This window comes from Vipera berus (assembly GCF_964194415.1).
Source record: "Vipera berus genome assembly, chromosome: 2".
Lineage (NCBI taxonomy): Eukaryota > Metazoa > Chordata > Lepidosauria > Squamata > Viperidae > Vipera > Vipera berus.
The window spans coordinates 265,471,091-265,488,420 of NC_138203.1; the positions used below are offsets into that span (position 1 = coordinate 265,471,091).

General features: G+C 41.2%; 1 protein-coding gene across 3 annotated transcripts in view; it reads right to left on the reverse strand.

Moving 5' to 3' along the window:
• The window catches only part of LOC308663565 (uncharacterized protein), a 103,875-nt gene that overhangs the window by 2,876 nt on the left and 83,669 nt on the right, over positions 1-17,330 (reverse strand). Inside the window, exons 1-5 of one of the 3 annotated variants that reach the window (XM_081320094.1) lie at positions 8,187-8,302; positions 5,598-6,087; positions 4,787-4,913; positions 4,049-4,186; positions 1,296-1,421 (exon numbers count right to left, since the gene is read on the reverse strand). In XM_081320094.1, the coding sequence (XP_081176220.1) occupies positions 1,296-1,421; positions 4,049-4,186; positions 4,787-4,913; positions 5,598-6,068 (862 nt within the window). In that variant the 5' untranslated portion in view covers positions 6,069-6,087; positions 8,187-8,302. Of the gene's footprint in view, positions 1-1,295; positions 1,422-4,048; positions 4,187-4,786; positions 4,914-5,597; positions 6,430-8,186; positions 8,303-17,330 lie in introns of those variants that run through there. The other 2 variants (XM_081320092.1, XM_081320093.1) reach the window with 2 other exon arrangements.

Consider the following 17,330-nt stretch of genomic DNA (forward strand, 5'->3'; position numbering starts at 1 on the left):
TACATTTTGATTTCTAGGCTATTTAATTCACTATCAGTAGTCGTCACCTTATGACTGGTCCTAATGACAGTTCAAATTCATGACAGACTTGAAGAAAGGTAATAATAACCCATCCTCAAAGTCGCAACTGTTACACACACACATACGGTATTCTACTCCACAGTCATAATTGTATTTTGGCTGCTTTTCAACTGGCTTGCATTTACAACAGCTTGCAGAGGCCCACAGTCAGGTTTCTTAACATTTGGCTTGAAACACTTGGCTAATTCAGTTAAACCACCATTCTTTCACCTATTTTTAGTATCCCTATGTCACTGCGTTTTTTTTAAAGTGTCAGCTCCGCATGTCTCACTGTTTTTCTGCCAGCTGCATAGTAATCTTATCAATGTAACCAAGGTGATTGTCAAATGTCCAGCCATGTTATGGTTTCATGCTTAGCACTGCTATTAAGTGCGCATGTCTACAAAAGGTTTTCTCACTTTACTTTTTTTCTTCTCTTTGTATTCTGTCTGATGAGAGGATGTAGTCAGGAGTTTTCCTTTGCTTTCCAATTAAAGTTTTATATACAGTAGAATTTATTTTGGAAAATTTATATAGCTGCCTACTCAACTCACAGTGACACTAGGCAACACACACCCATATCAGCCATTTAATGGGCTCCATCCAACTCTGGGTTCTCCAAGCCCAGTGGCAAAATCGCATCTTCAGGACCTTACAAAAGTGTCAGAGTGTGGGGTCCAGTCTAATTTCTGAAGGAATAATATTCCAAAGGGAGGGAGCCCCATGGAGAAGGATTTTCTTCTGGGTCCCACCAGATGTACCTCTTTAGGGGATGGGACCCACAACATTCCTTGCCTCCCTGCTCGAGTGGGTTGGGTGGATGTGACTGGCAAGAGATGGTCCCTGAGATAACCTGGTCCCAAGTCATGAAGGGAACTATCAAAAATGAACAGTACAGTACAAAAATTCCTCACTTCAGCTGACATTCTAGATTCAGATGTAATAAGGATGGAAAATAGGTGGGAAAAATGAATTGCGGTGGCACTGGAATATTTTCAAGAATAATCAAAAACTGCTGGGCTACCCCCGCCCCCCCCCCCCCAGGAATGCTGGAAATGCAGGAAAACTGTTCTGCATTTTTTGGAATATTCTGTTCCAGAGGGCTTATGTTTTGCTCATTCAAATTGGAGAAGCAACCAAGATCTGTCTTAACAGTGTCACCTGTCTTCTTTCTTCCCACACTCATCTTCCCAGGTGGCTTCAAAAACTCAAAACCCCTAACCCTAACAGCTCACCTGGAGAAGAATCCCTCAGATGATTCCTTTTCTCAGACTCCTGAATCATCCCATCTCTTCCAATCTGGAAGATCATGTCAGATTCACCATTACGGAGGCAGTCATATGGATATTGGGGTGGCAATTCTAAAATAAGGAAAAAAAGTGAAGCCAGAGGAAATATTAGAAACCATGCAGGTAAAAAGACTATTACTAGATGTCTAAAAGTCATCAAAATCTAAAGCTTTATCTTCAGTGATGACCAGTTTTTCTCAGGCTTTAATTCAACATATTACCATGCTGGCTGGCTAGGATTGATTTAGGGGCGACATCCAAGTCCTTCTGGGATGTTTTGCTGGCCACTATACTCTCAGTATAGTGAAGGGCAAGGGAGAAAAAGAAAGATACGCCCAATTGAATGCAGAATTCCAGAGAATAGCTAGAAGAGATAAGAATGCCTTCTTAAAATGAACAGTGCAAAGAAACAGAAGAAAACAATAGAATAGGGAGGACCAGAGATCTCTTCAAGAAAATTGGAGAGATGAAGGGAACGTTTCATGCAAAAATGGGCATGATAAATGACCAAAATGGCAGGGACCTAACAGAGGCAGAAAAGATTAAGAAGAGGTGGCAAAATTACACAGAAGAACTATACAAGAATGAGCTTAACGTCCATGATAGCCACGATGAGGTGATCACTGACCTCGAGCCAGACATCCTAGAATGTGAAGTGAAGTGGGCCTTAGGAAAGCTGAGCAATAACAAAGCTAGTGGAGGTGACAGTATTCCAGCTGAGCTATTCAAAATCTTAAAAGATGATGCAGTAAAAGTGCTACACTCAATTTGCCAGCAAATTTGGAAAATTCAACAGTGGCCATAGGATTGGAAAAGATCAGATTACATTACAATTCCAAAGAAAGGCAGTGCCAAAGAATGTTCAAACTATTGCACCATTGCACTCATTTCTCATGCTAGTAAAATTATACTTAAAATCCTACAAGCTAGACTCCAGAAGTATGTGGATCGAGAACTACCAGACGTACAGGCAGGATTTCGAAGAGGCAGAGGAACTAGAGATCAAATTGCCAACATATGCTGGATCATGGAGAAAGCTAGGGAGTTCCAGAAAAACATCTACTTCTGCTTCATTGACTATGTTAAAGCCTTTGATTGTGTGGATCACAACAAACTGTGGCAAGTTCTTAAAGAGATGGGAGTACCAGACCATCTTATTTGCCTCTTGAGAAACCTATATGCATGTCAAGAAGCAACAGTGAGAACTGGACACGGAACCACTGATTGGTTCAAAATTGGGAAAGGAGTCCAGCAAGGCTGTATACTGTCGCCCTGCCTGTTTAACTTATATGCAGAGCACATCATGAGAAAGGCAGGGCTATATGAATCAAAAGTTGGAATTAAGATTGCTGGGAGAAATATCAACAACCTAAGATATGCAGATGATACCACTCTAATAGCAGAAAGTGAAGAGGAACTAAACAGCCTCTTGTGAGTGAAGAAGGAGAGTGCAAAAGTTGGGTTGAAACTAAACATTAAGAAAACCAAGATCATGGCATCCGGCCCTCTCAATTCTTGGCAAATAGATGAGGAAGAAATGGAGGTAGTGACAGATTTTATTTTCCTGGGCTCCAAGATCACCACAGATGGGGACTGCAGTCAAGAAATTAAAAGACGCTTGCTCCTGGGGAGGAAAGCCATGGCAAATCTAGACAGCACACTAAAAAGCAGAGACATCACCTTGCCAACAAAAGTGCATATAGTCAAGGCTATGGTCTTCCCAGTTGCAATGTATGGCTGTGAAAGTTGGACCATAAGAAAGGCTGAGCGCCAAAGAATTGAGGCCTTTGAACTATGGTGCTGGAGAAGACTCCTGCGAGTCCCTTGGACTGCAAGGCAATCAAACCGGGCAGTCCTAGAGATCAACCCTGACTGCTCTTTAGAAGGCCAGATCCTGAAGATGAAACTCAAATACTTTGGCCACCTAATGAGAAGGAAGGACTCACTAGAGAAGAGCCTAATGCTGGGAAAGATTGAGGGCAAGAGAAGAAGGGGATGACAGAGAATGAGGTGGCTGGATGGAGTCACTGAAGCAGTAAGCGTGAGCCTAAATGGACTCCAGAAGATGGTAGAGGACAGGAAGGCCTGGAGGAACATTGTCCATGGGGTCGCGATGGGTCAGACACGAGACTTTGCAACTAACACCACCACACCCAGTGGGTCTAATTATCTGTCACATTTTTGGTTAGCGGTCCAAATGTGTGCAACTTTCTGTGGTTTGCAGACATGAGACTACCTTATTGGGTGGAGTTTAGATTTACTGGGACTTAGAGTTACGGCAGCTGCAATGGGCCAATTAAAATGGGCAAAGAGGGCTGCTGAATCGGAATGGACACCCCCAGATTCTGCTGAGGGCATTCACTAGAATGGTTCAGTGGTTATTGTGAGCCCTGAAACACGTCTCTGATTTTGTACAGCCAATCCAGGTCCCTGACAGTGGGAAGTAATGAAATCAGTAGGGCAACAGTTAGGTTAATGGGGGGGGGGGGAAAGGAAAATGTCCACCAGAAGACAAGCTAGACTGTATGTACTAAAGGAATAACACTGTGGACATTCTGATCAATGTTGTATCTTCCAACTGCCGTGGGTCTGGATGTGGGACAGTTGAGTCAAAGTACTTGACTTTGAAAAAAAAGTAACATGTAACCCAATAAGACGTAAAATAGCTGGATTCTTTTGTTACAGAAAGACTTTCTCACCAACCACAGTTATGTCCTCCCAATTCACAACTCCTTCAACAATAGAGTCTTTCCCCTTGAATGTCTGGAGATCAGCTATCTGTGACTCTTCGTCCCAGTCAGGCTGGAGACTCGGATCTGGTTTGGAAATCAAAAGCTCTAGAGCAAGCAAAGGAAAGAAACATAACAAAAGAGAGGAAGATTATTGATTTTCTTTATAGCTATATAACACAATAAAATGTCTCATGCAAGGACAGGCTGGGTAATTAGCTAGCTCAGAATTCTAATATAGGTACACCTCAGGTGACAGATTAGAGTCCAATTTCTTTTTTTTATAGTGCCCTGATCAAAATATTGTTTTCCTTAATTGTTTCTCTGGTACCATTTCCTGCACGGTGCAAAATGATACTGAACCTCTTGGTCATCTCTGATTTTTTTGTGGGAAAACAACCAAGTTCAGAGAATACAAAGAACCAAACAAGGTAGAATTGACTACTAGTGTAGTGTAGTTAAAATGCTGGACTAAATTTGGGAAGAACCAGGTTAAAGTCCACGCTAAGACATGGAAACCTCAGGAAACCTTGCATCTGTCCTTTCTCAGCTCAATCCAACACATAAGATTCCCAAGTAAAACGTAATTTGCTCCTGGATTATTACATCTGCTTAATAAATAATAACTCGCAAGGTCCGTTATATAAGCAAAATGGAGCTGACAGCTTCAGAAAGGAGTCCATGATCTTACAGGAATGGGAACATTACCTAAAGAGGTCATGTTCTCAGAATTTTCTTGCATGACAGTGTAATACAATATTCTTTGCTCCTCATTTAGAAGGTCCCATTCCTCTTGGGTGAAATGTACAGCCACATCCTGGAATGCCACAGGACACTAGAAGAGGAAGAACATTGAATAAATTAATGTCTACTACTTTGATGACTGATAACCATGCCATTTAGCAAAAATACTCAGTAATAAACCTGCTGCATCTTGAATTTTTAATTCCTTAGCAAAGTTTATATAAAGCTGTCTGGTATTTGAAACTTAAACGTAATGTTGAAGCAAAGGCTCCCCTAACAAGTAGCAGGGTACAGATTAGAAATGTAACCATATTCCTACGACTGGGATACAACTTACTATTTTAACTTGTGGTTTTGATTTGTGGTTCAGCAAGCCATAGAAAACAAGGCACTGACTTATGTTAACCAGGCCATTGGATTAAGTCATAATACAGCTATAAGATGTTATGGGAACCTAAGATACCAACCCAGGATTTGTAATTAGGAAGGTCTGAACCAAGATATTGGGGTGTATGTTATATCTGTAGCTCTCCAAGTAAGGACAGGCTTTCCTAGAAAGTTGGGAACTGTTATCAAGGGAGATGAAGTTTCTATCCTTCCTTCTTTCTACTGTCCACTCCATTTGTACCCTATTGCAGGACAAATTCAGGTGGATTCAGAATCCAGCCCAACAAAAAACCCCTCTTGCTTTACCAGTGCTTGTGGTCAGAGGAACAGCAACATTCCTAGCGTTAGACCAAGAATCAGGGGGTCCCTTTCTTATTAGCAAGAATACCTGTTGCTGCAGGTAAGCTTCAGCCAGCTGAGCTGCCTCCTGGCTGCTACCTGGCTTCCTGGCTCTCACCCAAGCCTGCATTCCCAAAGGAAGCACGTGCAGAAACTGCTCCAAGATGACCACGTCCACAATCTGTCCTTTGGTGCGGTCCTGCGGTCTTAGCCATCTCTGAGCGGCCTCTCCCAGCTGGAACAGAGTCTGCCAGGGACTTTCTCCCAAAGGAAGAGCATCGGAACGAAACCTCTGCCTGTTGTACTCCTCAATGTCTTTGAGCAGGGCATTCACGTCCATCTTGACATCCCCAGCGATGCCAACCGGTTCCTCTTTCCCAAAGCGATGGGCTTCTGGAGCTTTCATGGATGCTGTCCAAGCAGATCTTCTTCTACACCAGCCACCCAGCTGATTCACTGGGGCCCAAGAAATTGTTTCCTCTGCTGGGATTTGGGAAAGTAGAAACGTCTGTGGGTCCATCTCAAAAGAAACTTTGCAACTAGTTTTAGGAGAAAAGGAAAACACATCTGACTTATTGGGCACACTGAAAACAAAAATAGCAAAGGGAATGAAAAACTGAACCCATGATGAGCAGAAGCAAGATACAAGGCATGTAAAACACTTCATAAGTGACCGAGTGGGGTAGGCAGAGAGAAGCGTAGACATACACTGGCTGCTTTGTCTATTCTGCCCCTGTCCAAAGCAAAAATATCACCACAATCTCCTAATTCTGCTTCCTTTCCCCTGCAAATAAGAGGGCCCGGTTGCTTGCCATCCGATGCTGCCTGGAGTCCCCCTTGCCTATATGATTATCCCTCCAATAATAATAATAATAATCAACCTTTATTGTCTATGAAAGTGGAGTTTGTAAAAATCTTCTACCTTCTCTATCGTGTCCAGTCTATGCCTTCTATCCTGCCACGTGACTAGAATACCCTCTGGAGTTAGCCATCTAAAGTTTACATTTTCCCTAATTAATTTAGATGTTAAGAATTGATAGCCACGTCTCAGATCCCTCATCCTTTTAGGTATCTGTTTAAGGATGGTAATTGGTTGGCCCCGAAATTCTAATCGTTCCTCTCTAGATCTATGCAGAAGCTCATCCCAAATTGATTTTTTAACTAGCCTTACATGTACTTCTTTTGGGAGGTTGTGCCTTCTCGCATAATTAGTTTGAACCCTGTATGTTTCGTCAATTTCCGCCAGCATTTCCTCCTTCCCTACACCGAGTGCCTTTGCCATTAGTTCTGCCATCATAACCAACAAATCTTCCCCTCTTTTTTCTTGAACATTTTGGAAGCGTAGATAATGAGCAGCCTTTTCTGCTTCCAGAAAAATGACTGTTGTCTCTAACTCCTTATTAGCCTGAAGAAGTGTTTCATTTAAATCATCTACTCTCTTTTCCTCAATCAACCTTTATTGTCAAAGTACATGTGTACATTGAGATTAGCTGAGCCTCCCCCCCCCTGCTCTCTCCCCCCAACACACTGACAACAAACCCTGCATCCTACCACACCATGTGAACCAACTACACCACACACCGGCCTCCCAAGTCAATTCTGCATAAATTCACAGAGATTATATCCCATTTAAAAGCCTAACAGCCCACGGATAAAAGCTATTTTTCAGCCTGTTGGTACGGCTGGCTATACTCCTGTATCTCCTACCGGATGGTAGGAGAGTAAAGAGATACCGTCCAAGGTGTGAGTCATGCCTGAGAATCTTCCTCACTCTTCCAAGCCCTGGCGATGTCATCCAGTGGTGTCAGGGGACAGCCCACAATGTCTTGTGCTGTGCTCACTACCCTCTGTAATACTTTCCTGTCCACGGCTGTCAGACCAGCATGTTGTTGTTGTTGGTTGCGAAGTCGTGTCTGACCCATCGCGACCCTATGGACAAAGTTCCTCCAGGCCTTCCTGTCCTCTACCATCTTCTGGAGTCCATTTAAGCTCACGCCTACTGCTTCAGTGACTCCATCCAGCCACCTCATTCTCTGTCGTCCCCTTCTTCTCTTGCCCTCAATCTTTCCCAGCATTAGGCTCTTCTGCAGTGAGTCCTTCCTTCTCATTAGGTGGCCAAAGTATTTGAGTTTCAACTTCAGGATCTGGCCTTCGAAAGAGCAGTCAGGGTTGATCTCCTCTAGGACTGACTGGTTTGATCGCCTTGCAGTCCAGCATACCAAACCACAACACCAGAGAGAAAAAACTGATTTTTGCATCGCAAAAATCTACAGTCAGAAATCTCCGTCCAGTTCACTCTCTCCGAATTGGAGAGAGAAGCCGGTCAGCAAAGCCAGGGCTCAAATGAGACCCCGGGCGTTGTGCTTGTCAACCCCTCCTCCATCGCCACCGTCTTCCACCCACCCACCCTCTTCTCTGACTGCTCTGCAACCCGGCCAATTTCTCTCTGCTGCTGGGAGAGACTCCGCGAGGCTATGAACGAAAACGCAAAGGTGGTTCTGCAGGCGGGTGGATGAACAGAGGAAAGGATGGGGACACCCGGGGACGCGCCCCCCCTCCCCAGTTTTCTATTTGCTCAGCCACGTGCCAAGAAGCCTTTTTATCCGAATATCTAGAGAAGGGGGAAAAAAATTCTTACTTTAGGGTTAAGACAAAAAGGAGAAAGAGGTCTCTGCTAGACCTCCTTGCATCCAAAATAGGACGGCCGTGTAAGCGGAGCAATCACTGCAACTTCCCAATAACCCGGAAAACAAATCGGGAATCTTGCATGCTGTTCGCAGCGAAGGGGAAAGCTAGCAGGTACTTCGGAACGAGCAAAAGAAAAAGCCGAGAGCCCTCTCGTGGGCAACGGAAAGAAACGTTTCCTAGTTTTGCCTCAGCTGAGTTACAATAAACCGCTTTCCTCCCATGATCCTTCAGTGGGCAGAGGGCTTTTTTTTTTTTTGCTTGGCATAGAGTAGGGTTTTCCCAAACTTGGCAACGTTAAGAATTCTGGGAATTGAAGTCCGCACATCTGAGAGTTTTACTAAGATTGAGAAACGCTGGTTTGGAGGCCTCCGTGGTGTGTGCGTCTCAAATTAAGGGAGACGATCAGCAGCGATCCCACCCGAACTTCGCCCCGTTTCCTTCTGTCCCTTTGTTGAGAGTCACGTGTATCTTTTTTTAAAAAATGAGCAGCCCTTATGACGCGATGCTGCTTTGGTTATGCAGATAAATGCATGAAATCCTGCAAGCGCCACTGCGTTGCAGCACCCTGCACTTTAGTGAGCAAAGGTGCTCCCTTGGGTGCTTTATCTCCATTCACCAAATTATCTCCTTCCAGGTGTGGAATAAAGGAGGGATCACCTGGCAGCTGCTTTCTATCTCCATTATTGTGCCATGATTTACAGAATAGGCTGAAGCTAGTAAAGGAAAATAAATAAAGGTTATTCTTCTATAAATGGTACCAAATGTAACACCAAATATAACACCAATGAATTGTATCAAATGTAACACTAAGATGTGGGGGCCATCTATTTCCTGCTTAGACAGAGAATTCACACATGGTAATCAACAAAGTTCTTTTAAAATGTTAAAAAGGATACTCACCTCAAGAAGGTGAGTAAAACAAGATAGTGTAGTGACAAATGTAAGGAAGTTGTTACAATAAGTCTTTTGGAAGTAAAGGTTCAAAGAAGATCTTTTAGAAATGTAAATGACTTCAAAGACTAACTTAAGTTTCTTGGGGGGGCATGTATTGAGAAAAGAAAGTATAAATGCTTGCTTTGAAACTTGCTCGGCGCGCTCTTTGAACCCAATCCAACTTGGGAAGGGTCTAAGAGGCCGCGTTTGCAAACGCTTTCTTATTTTCTTTATTTTCAATTTCTTTTCAATAAATCTTTGTTTTTGTTAACCAGACTTGTCTTTGAGTTGTGAGTATCAAATTTTGGGTTTTTAAATCTCACAATCTTGGCGACCAAACGTGGGGCTTGAAAGAGCCTCTTGGGGCGAGCTGTTCTCAGTAAAGTCCAGGGGCGCGCCTGTTGATTTCAACTGCCTGGAGTTGTCTGAGATCTAGCTTCCCATTGCAGGCTCCGAGCCAAACTAAATTAACAATTCTGGTCTACAAAATCAAAGAATAGAAAAAAAAAAGGGAAGAGAGTCAACAACTGAGGCCCAGGACCAGGTAACCCAGTGCACTGGCCCAGGTAAGAAACTTTTGCCCCGAAGGAGGGAAGCACGCAATTGTACCTGGGTGGTCAGGAGAGCGATTGTGGGAGGTTTCTGCGATAATGGCTGTGTGAGTGATGGGCTGTGTTCTGGGAACACTGGTAAGTCCAAAGCGAGTGCGGACCTGAAAGGTTGCATTTCCTTAACCCGTGAGGGGAAAGGACAGCCTGAAGGGAAGCAAACTGGTGTTGAAAATTTTGAGTGGCCATAAGATCGAGAACCTCAGGGAACCATAATCAGGGAAACTCTCAAAGAAGATGGGCAATTGTTGTAGTTGTTGTTGTAAACCTAAAGAAAAGAAAATTCAAAGAAATAAAAGCAAGTTTTTCTTCTATCTTTTTCTTTTAATCTAGCTCTTTGGACTATTCAATTCCCTTTGTCAAAGGTGAGGTGAGGAGGGTGCTACTTTTCCCCTCCCCCTTTACACTTGCAAAAGACCCCAGGTTCAAAATTCCTTTTAGTCTTTCCCCACTGTCTTTTGAAGTTGGTGGGATAAATTGGAGGTAACCATAAATGTTTTTTCCCCTTTTTTAATTAAAAGGGGAGACCTGTTTTGGCCTAAAACCCCAAATTGATATGTGTGTTTTGTTTTGTCTTGTAAGATAAGCCATATGTCTAAATAAATGTTTTAATAGTATCTGTGTATATATGTCTGTGTTGTTCTGTGTTATTTCCAAGACTTGGAAGAGGGTCAAAATCCTCTCTGATAACACCAAACAAAAAGGCCTTATTTAACAATGTATGGTTTGTCTGGAGAAAGTATGAAATGAAATTTTTGTATGTGAAATTGTTTATGCAAGCAGTCAGAATGGAAGTGAAGGAGTTAATTTGCTGATATGTAAATGTGAGTGTTAGCCTTCAAACATCACTCACCCCCACCAGTCCCAGGCTGTGAAAGGAATAGTAAATTGCAGATTTTATTGTTGTAAAAGTAAATGAAAAAACAACAATGAGACAAGTTTCATGGACAATGTGTGAGAGAATTTATGGAAAATGCATGTGAAGGACAGCAAAAAAAATTTAGTGGTGAGATTTTTGTAAAATTTCTTTTACTCCTGTCTCTTTCTCTTCCCCCCTCCCCAGTTACTTTACAAGAGAGAGAGAGAGAGGGAGGGAGAAGGGGGGCTGGTCATTTTAACCATTTTTTCTGCTTAGAATTCTGGTCAGAGGAAGGGTGGGTGGGTGTGAAATGTAATGCCCACTCTTGCAGTTTCAGCTTGTAATTTTTTTTGGAAAGAGGATACAGTAATTGTTGGACAATTTTTTTTGGAAATCTTTGAGTTTTAGAAATTACTCTAATCTTTTTGTGGAGTTTTTTTTTTGGTTTTTTTGTTTTTGATGTTTTTGTGTCTGTGTGCAGGACACATTGATGGAAGGTGATATCTGGGAGAATTGGGGGAATTGCAATTCTGTCCTTGTTTGGAACAGGGAAGGAGTTGGGAAGATTTTTTTTTAGGATTGTGAATGGCTATGTTGTTTTGACTAATGATTTGCATGCAAAACTATTAGGGAAAGAGGCAGCCAGTGGCATTTTTGTCTAAAATTGACATTTGGGGAAGTCTTGGTGGTTAGCATTTCTTGTTAAGTGTGGGTGATTTTAAATCAGAAAGCCGAAAGGAGGTATCCACTTGCTCATAGCAAAGTAGTTGGAAAAAAAAGGAAAAAAAGACACAATGAAGGTGGGATAGTAAATGGAAAGAAAATGGAAGTGGAAGCTGGGAGAATTTCCCTCCCTTAATCAGCACTAACCTGTGGATTTTATGCCTTACAACAGGCTCTGAGATTGTTAATAAAGGAAAAGGGGAACATATACACTGACTCCAAATATGATTATGGAATCTTCAATACTTTTGGAGAAGAGAAATGTAGAGGGCTGATTAATAGCTAAGGGAAACAGTTGGCTCATGCAAAAGTTGATAGAAGCTGTGGAAGCAGAAAAGACAGAAGTTAGGCCAGAGTGCCAGAAGGGCAGTGAATGAATGGAAAAGAGAAGGGAGAAACAGAAAAGTTGTTTTTAAGTTGGTTTGCACAAATTTGTGAATTGCATGCATTAAAATTGTTGGAAACAAGGGGATTGCCACTAACGGGGTCATGTGTGAATTGTATGCCTTAACACAAGCCTTAGAATGCTGAAGGAACAAGAATATACTATAGAAATATGGAAAGTAGAAGAAAGTGAGAGGTGGATGTTGCATGATGGGGGATGGAAGTTGAAAAGACAGAAAAAAATTAGCTAGAACACAGAAGCAGCAAAAAAAAAGAGATAAATGCTGGTGATACTACACAATGAACACTCCTCATAGGATGTGTAATAAATGAAAGACTGGTTTGCTTTATCAGAAACTTCTGAGATTTTTGCCATGAAGAATGTTAATTTCAAATTGTGTTGAAAAAGTGGAGATATCTGTATGATGTTTGTCATTCCATTCTTGTTCACAAGTTCTCTCATTCCTATAATAGAAACTGTGAAGCAACTATTAAATCTTTGTTTTTGTTATATTTTAGTTAAACAAATCTGTGATAAATAGAAGTAAATAAAAAGCTTTACAAAGTTTGGCATTGAGGCCATTTCAATATAGGCCTCAATCGGAAAACTCTCTTTGTCCCTTTCAAATGATGTATGGGAGACTTTTGTTACTTTCAAGAATGTCAATGAGGAAGAGTAGAAAATTACTCAATATTTAATCTGGCGTAGGTTTTCTCTTCTATCTCAGTACAGGCCCAGGCTGCCCTACCACCTGTCTCTGGCCATTGTTGTTCCTGGAGAGTGGGTTCAGGTGAAAAGAAATGTCACCTAGAAATACCAGTCCTGAGTGGTCTCAACCATGACAAGTCCTGATTTAAGGAATCACGGTGTGAGTCCATGGAAAGTCCCATCATTCCCTCTCCAGTGACAAGCTCTGCAGCTGGACGGCCTGCAAATGAAATTTCAACCTGCCTCGCCTGTTGAACTGTTTCCATCCAAGTATGAGAAAAACCTCAATGGATTGGACTACCCTGAAAATCATGTTCCTGGAACCTGGACTGTGTATTGCAATATTTTTCTTCTGCTACTGTTGTTTCCCTCGTACCTTCTTTGGTAGAAGGAAGGACCATGGGCAAAAGGGGGTTGTGTTTATAACAAGGCTACGTATTCCACTTGCAAAGGGGCAACAGGGTCACTTATTATGCTCCTGTCAATACAGTGCAGCTTTAACAACAACTTTAAATCTGGACATATGGAGGAACATACAAACATTACCTTTTGGGGAAGAATAACACCAGACTTATGGAAAAGTGCCAGAAACTTTTTTTTTGATGCATGTAAAGCTATTGACTGTAATCAAGCTAAATGGACTGACTAAGTGTGGAGACAGGCGTACTCATTAAATGCCAAATATGTTTGCACATCCTACTCAACCTGGCATAATCAAAAGGATTCCTGCAACCCAGTGTGCTTCAAGATAACCAGACCAATGGATTTTTCAGTATCATTTGAACTTGCTATCAATTGAACCAGATACAAATATGGGTTCAAGTTGATCTTCCTGAACTGGAAACCACATTTGAGATTCCTTCAGTATCAAAGACATTTTTTTACTGATCTGGCCCAAACAATTGTTTCATTTTCAAATTTGAAGTTTGAGAGAACATCACTTCTTATTTTAATTTGACTTAAAAAGAAAAGGACTGTCCAACCAAATGGGTTCTCTATTTTGTCATTGTGGCCCTAAACTGTATTATTAGACCCCAGTCCGATATTACATATAAGGAATATGTCAAAGAAGTCACTGACAGAAATGTGAAAGCTTGTAATCATGTATATGTATCTTTGTTTATGTGCAAGCAACTTTGTAGGTGCTTTATATTGGGAAATTAGTTATATAAAAGCAAATGTTTCATGCTTTAGGTACAGATGATTGCTTATATGAAAAGAACATGACTTTAATAACAACTTCAGTTGAAAATGGGAAGAAAGAAACAATGTTAGTAATGAAGGTAGGAAAACAAGGGTTGGGGAAAGAAGATTCAGAATACAATAACTTGCTTCCACACGAATTTGAAAAAAAAATAGGAAATGATGAATTCCTAAAAGTATAAAAATAATTCAGGTAGAACAGAAAAAGGGTGGAATTAAAGGAAAATAAAGGTTATTCTTTTATAAATGGTACCAAATGTAACACCAAATGTAACACCAATGAATTGTATCAAATGTAACACTAAGATGTGGGGGCCATCTATTTCCTGCTTAGACAGAGAATTCACACATGGTAATCAACAAAGTTATTTTGAAATGTTAAAAAGGATACTCACCTCAAGAAGGTGAGTAAAACAAGATAGTGTAGTGACGAATGTAAGGAAGTTGTTACAAGTAAAGGTTCAAAGAAGATCTTTTAGAAATGTAAATGACTTCAAAGACTAACTTAAGTTTCTTGGGGGGGCATGTATTGAGAAAAGAAAGTATAAATGCTTGCTTTGAAACTTGCTCGGCGCGCTCTTTGAACCCAATCCAACTTGGGAAGGGTCTAAGAGGCCGCGTTTGCAAACGCTTTCTTTCTTTATTATTTTCTTTATTATTTTCAATTTCTTTTCAATAAATCTTTGTTTTTGTTAACCAGACTTGTCTTTGAGTTGTGAGTATCAAATTTTGGGTTTTTAAATCTCACACTAGTGTTGAAGGAAAAGTCTTCATCATGGTTCAGTCCAAGACAGGAATAAACAACATGGCGACTGCTTTAGAAAGGAAGGTTGCAGTTTATTGAAGAGGACAGCCAGACAGAAAGATGGCTCTGGAAGAAAAAAAGCGAGAGCAAATGTAGGAAGTGGGTTTTTATACCACCTTGAGCCTTTTGTTTGGAGTTGTTCCTGTGGCATGAACTTTGACCTGAGTCTGAGTGTGCCTTTCTGGTATTCTAATGGTGGTGGGTTAATCCTATTATGTCCCAAAGGTCAATCCTGCTTCCCTGGGGCTGTGGCTGATGACTCTTAGATTTTTGGTGTGAGGAATTGTTGATTCTAGGGATCTTTCTTCCTAATCCCAGCTTCCTGGCTCCAATCTTTTTAACAAGATTATCACATCTGCATTTTTGCAAACTTGGTTACTGTCTGGGACAGAGAGACTTGGGAATGGGGTTGGTTTCTGCTTTTAAAATCCTTTAGGGAAATATATTCTGCCTTTTAAATATTTCCAAAAATATTTTTTTCTGAGTGGTGGTGGTGGGGGGGCCGGCTGGCTTCCCACACTAGAAAAACCAACTTGGGGACCACTGATTATTCATAGTATGGTTTCTAGGGCTCTGGAAAGTTTTGTGCGTTTTGATGAATGTTTCCTGCCTGACCAGGGGGTTGGACTAGATGACCTCTAAAGTCCCTTCCAACTTTATTATTACTATTTTTATAATGTTAATTCTTGCTTGGTTCTGCCCGCCTTTATCCTATTTCACCAGTTCACAGTCTGGATGTTTGTTGATGCTTGCTAAACATCAAGCTATTCTTTTGCTAGCTGATCTGAGGATGTGTTCTGATCTAGACATAGGGGTTGAGTGGACATATGCTGGGACCAAACTAAATTGGAAATTTTGGTAATTTTGCAACAGTTCCCAAGTGTGGAGCCAGGCAAGGGATAGGCACATTTTATACACCCTCCCTAAAAAATAGGGCAAATCAGATCTTGCCAGGAGTGATAGTAGCATAGATAGTACCCAGCAGCTGAGCCATATAGGAATTTATGGATGAACTGAATTCAGAGGTGAACTGGCAACTGATGCAATGACCACTTTATTATTGTGTCAGGGCTAAATCTGTGATGTTGGAAGAGAGTTTTTAGAGAATGTGGATGCTTAAGAATGCATCTGGAGCTTAGGTAAAAGATTCCCTTATCAGCTGGCATCATGGATACCATGTTTATCTATTGGATTCCATCTCTGCAAGGAACCATAATATGTCCTCCCTTGGCAGCTGTTAAGCTGGTAGAGAAGAAACCTTTGGAATTAGGCAAGGAATTATTTGTTAGATTTATATGGCCATCTATCTTGAGCGATTCTGGGTGACTCACAATAAAAGGGATCACTTGGTGGCTGATCTACCCTTATTTCAAGTCATGACAACTAAGTGTTCATGTCATTTAGTAGGGTTATTGGGATTGAAAAGTTGTTTAACTCTGAAAAGTTAATGCATCTTATTGGATTAAGAACAAAATGGCACAGTTAATTTTCCTTCTATTGACTTTAGCTCCAACAGTAATATTTTTTGCTAAAACATTAGTCTTACTAATTGAAAAATATTAACACCATGATTATGTAAGCAATAAAATCAAGATCAAATTGCCCACAAAGAAAATCTCTTGAATATTCTGCCAGTGATCTGAAATAACAGTGTTGGCCTTCTTTGCACTAGAATTCAGTCTGGTCTATATTCCCAAACGCACATTGGCACAAAATATTCAAGCATGTTAAAAACTTTGTCTTTGAAAATGGAGCAAAAGGGTTGGTTTCCATGCATTAAGACAGGATTAAGAGAACAAGACTGGTTTTACCTGGAAATCAAATTCCTGGGCATGATTTGTCTATTTCTGAATGGAAACCAATAGTGATGTTTAATAGGTCAAATCAAGGCTGAATGTCCACGAGAATTTCTTATATATTGTATGAGGGATCACAAAGACAGGATTATCTTAGTTGCATTGGACCTCAGAGCCTGCAGGAAGTAGAACCATGAAAATTCTCCCCCTCATCCTGGCACAAAAGGCAGGATTAAAGTAACAAGCTACAATGAACTCCTTATGATTTATGACCTGCATGGTATGATCATTGGCAAGGACTAAGCAGAGCTCCTTTCAAATGAAGCCCACAGTATTGAAAGAACTCAGATCTGAACACCCTCCCCCCCCCCGCCCCGACTGTAGCACTTGAAGGTAGACAACAGAAAGAAGGAAAATTGCATGGTTGTTTCTTCTCCACTACCAGACCATCAGCAGTGATCCTGGAACATCTCCCTTCTCTTTAGTCATCCAAAAATTCCCTTGCCATTTCTACTTGACCCCTAGACTTGGGGTAACCTTTATCCTTCCCATTTGGAATTAATAGCTATTATTTGTTAATATACAATTGTACTGTAAGGCGATTGGGGAAAAAAAAACCATAACGTGAACAAAACTAGACAATTGATCTTTCATATTCATGTTCTCTCTGTGTGTAGCAGAGTCCACAGATTGCAGCCACTGACAGTTACTAGGAGTTGATTGACTTGAAGGCATTAAAAATACTTCTGGGGAATCTCAAAGGCCTCCTTTAGAAGTACTTAGGTAGTTGCAATAGGATTAGGATTCAACAGAATGCATCTAAAGCAGTGTTTCTCAACCTCAGCAACTTTAAGATATTTGGACTTCAACTTCCAGAATGCCAGAATTACCCAGCCAAGATGCTGCAGTTGATGCGGTTAAAAAACAATGATCTAAAAAAGCATGACTTGAGGATTTTCTACCTCAGAATGGTAGGACATTATGGCACCAATTTTCAGCAACTGTAGTAATGGTACCTCCGGGGCACATGCATGCACGCACGCACGCACACTCATACCCACAGTCCTGGACCTG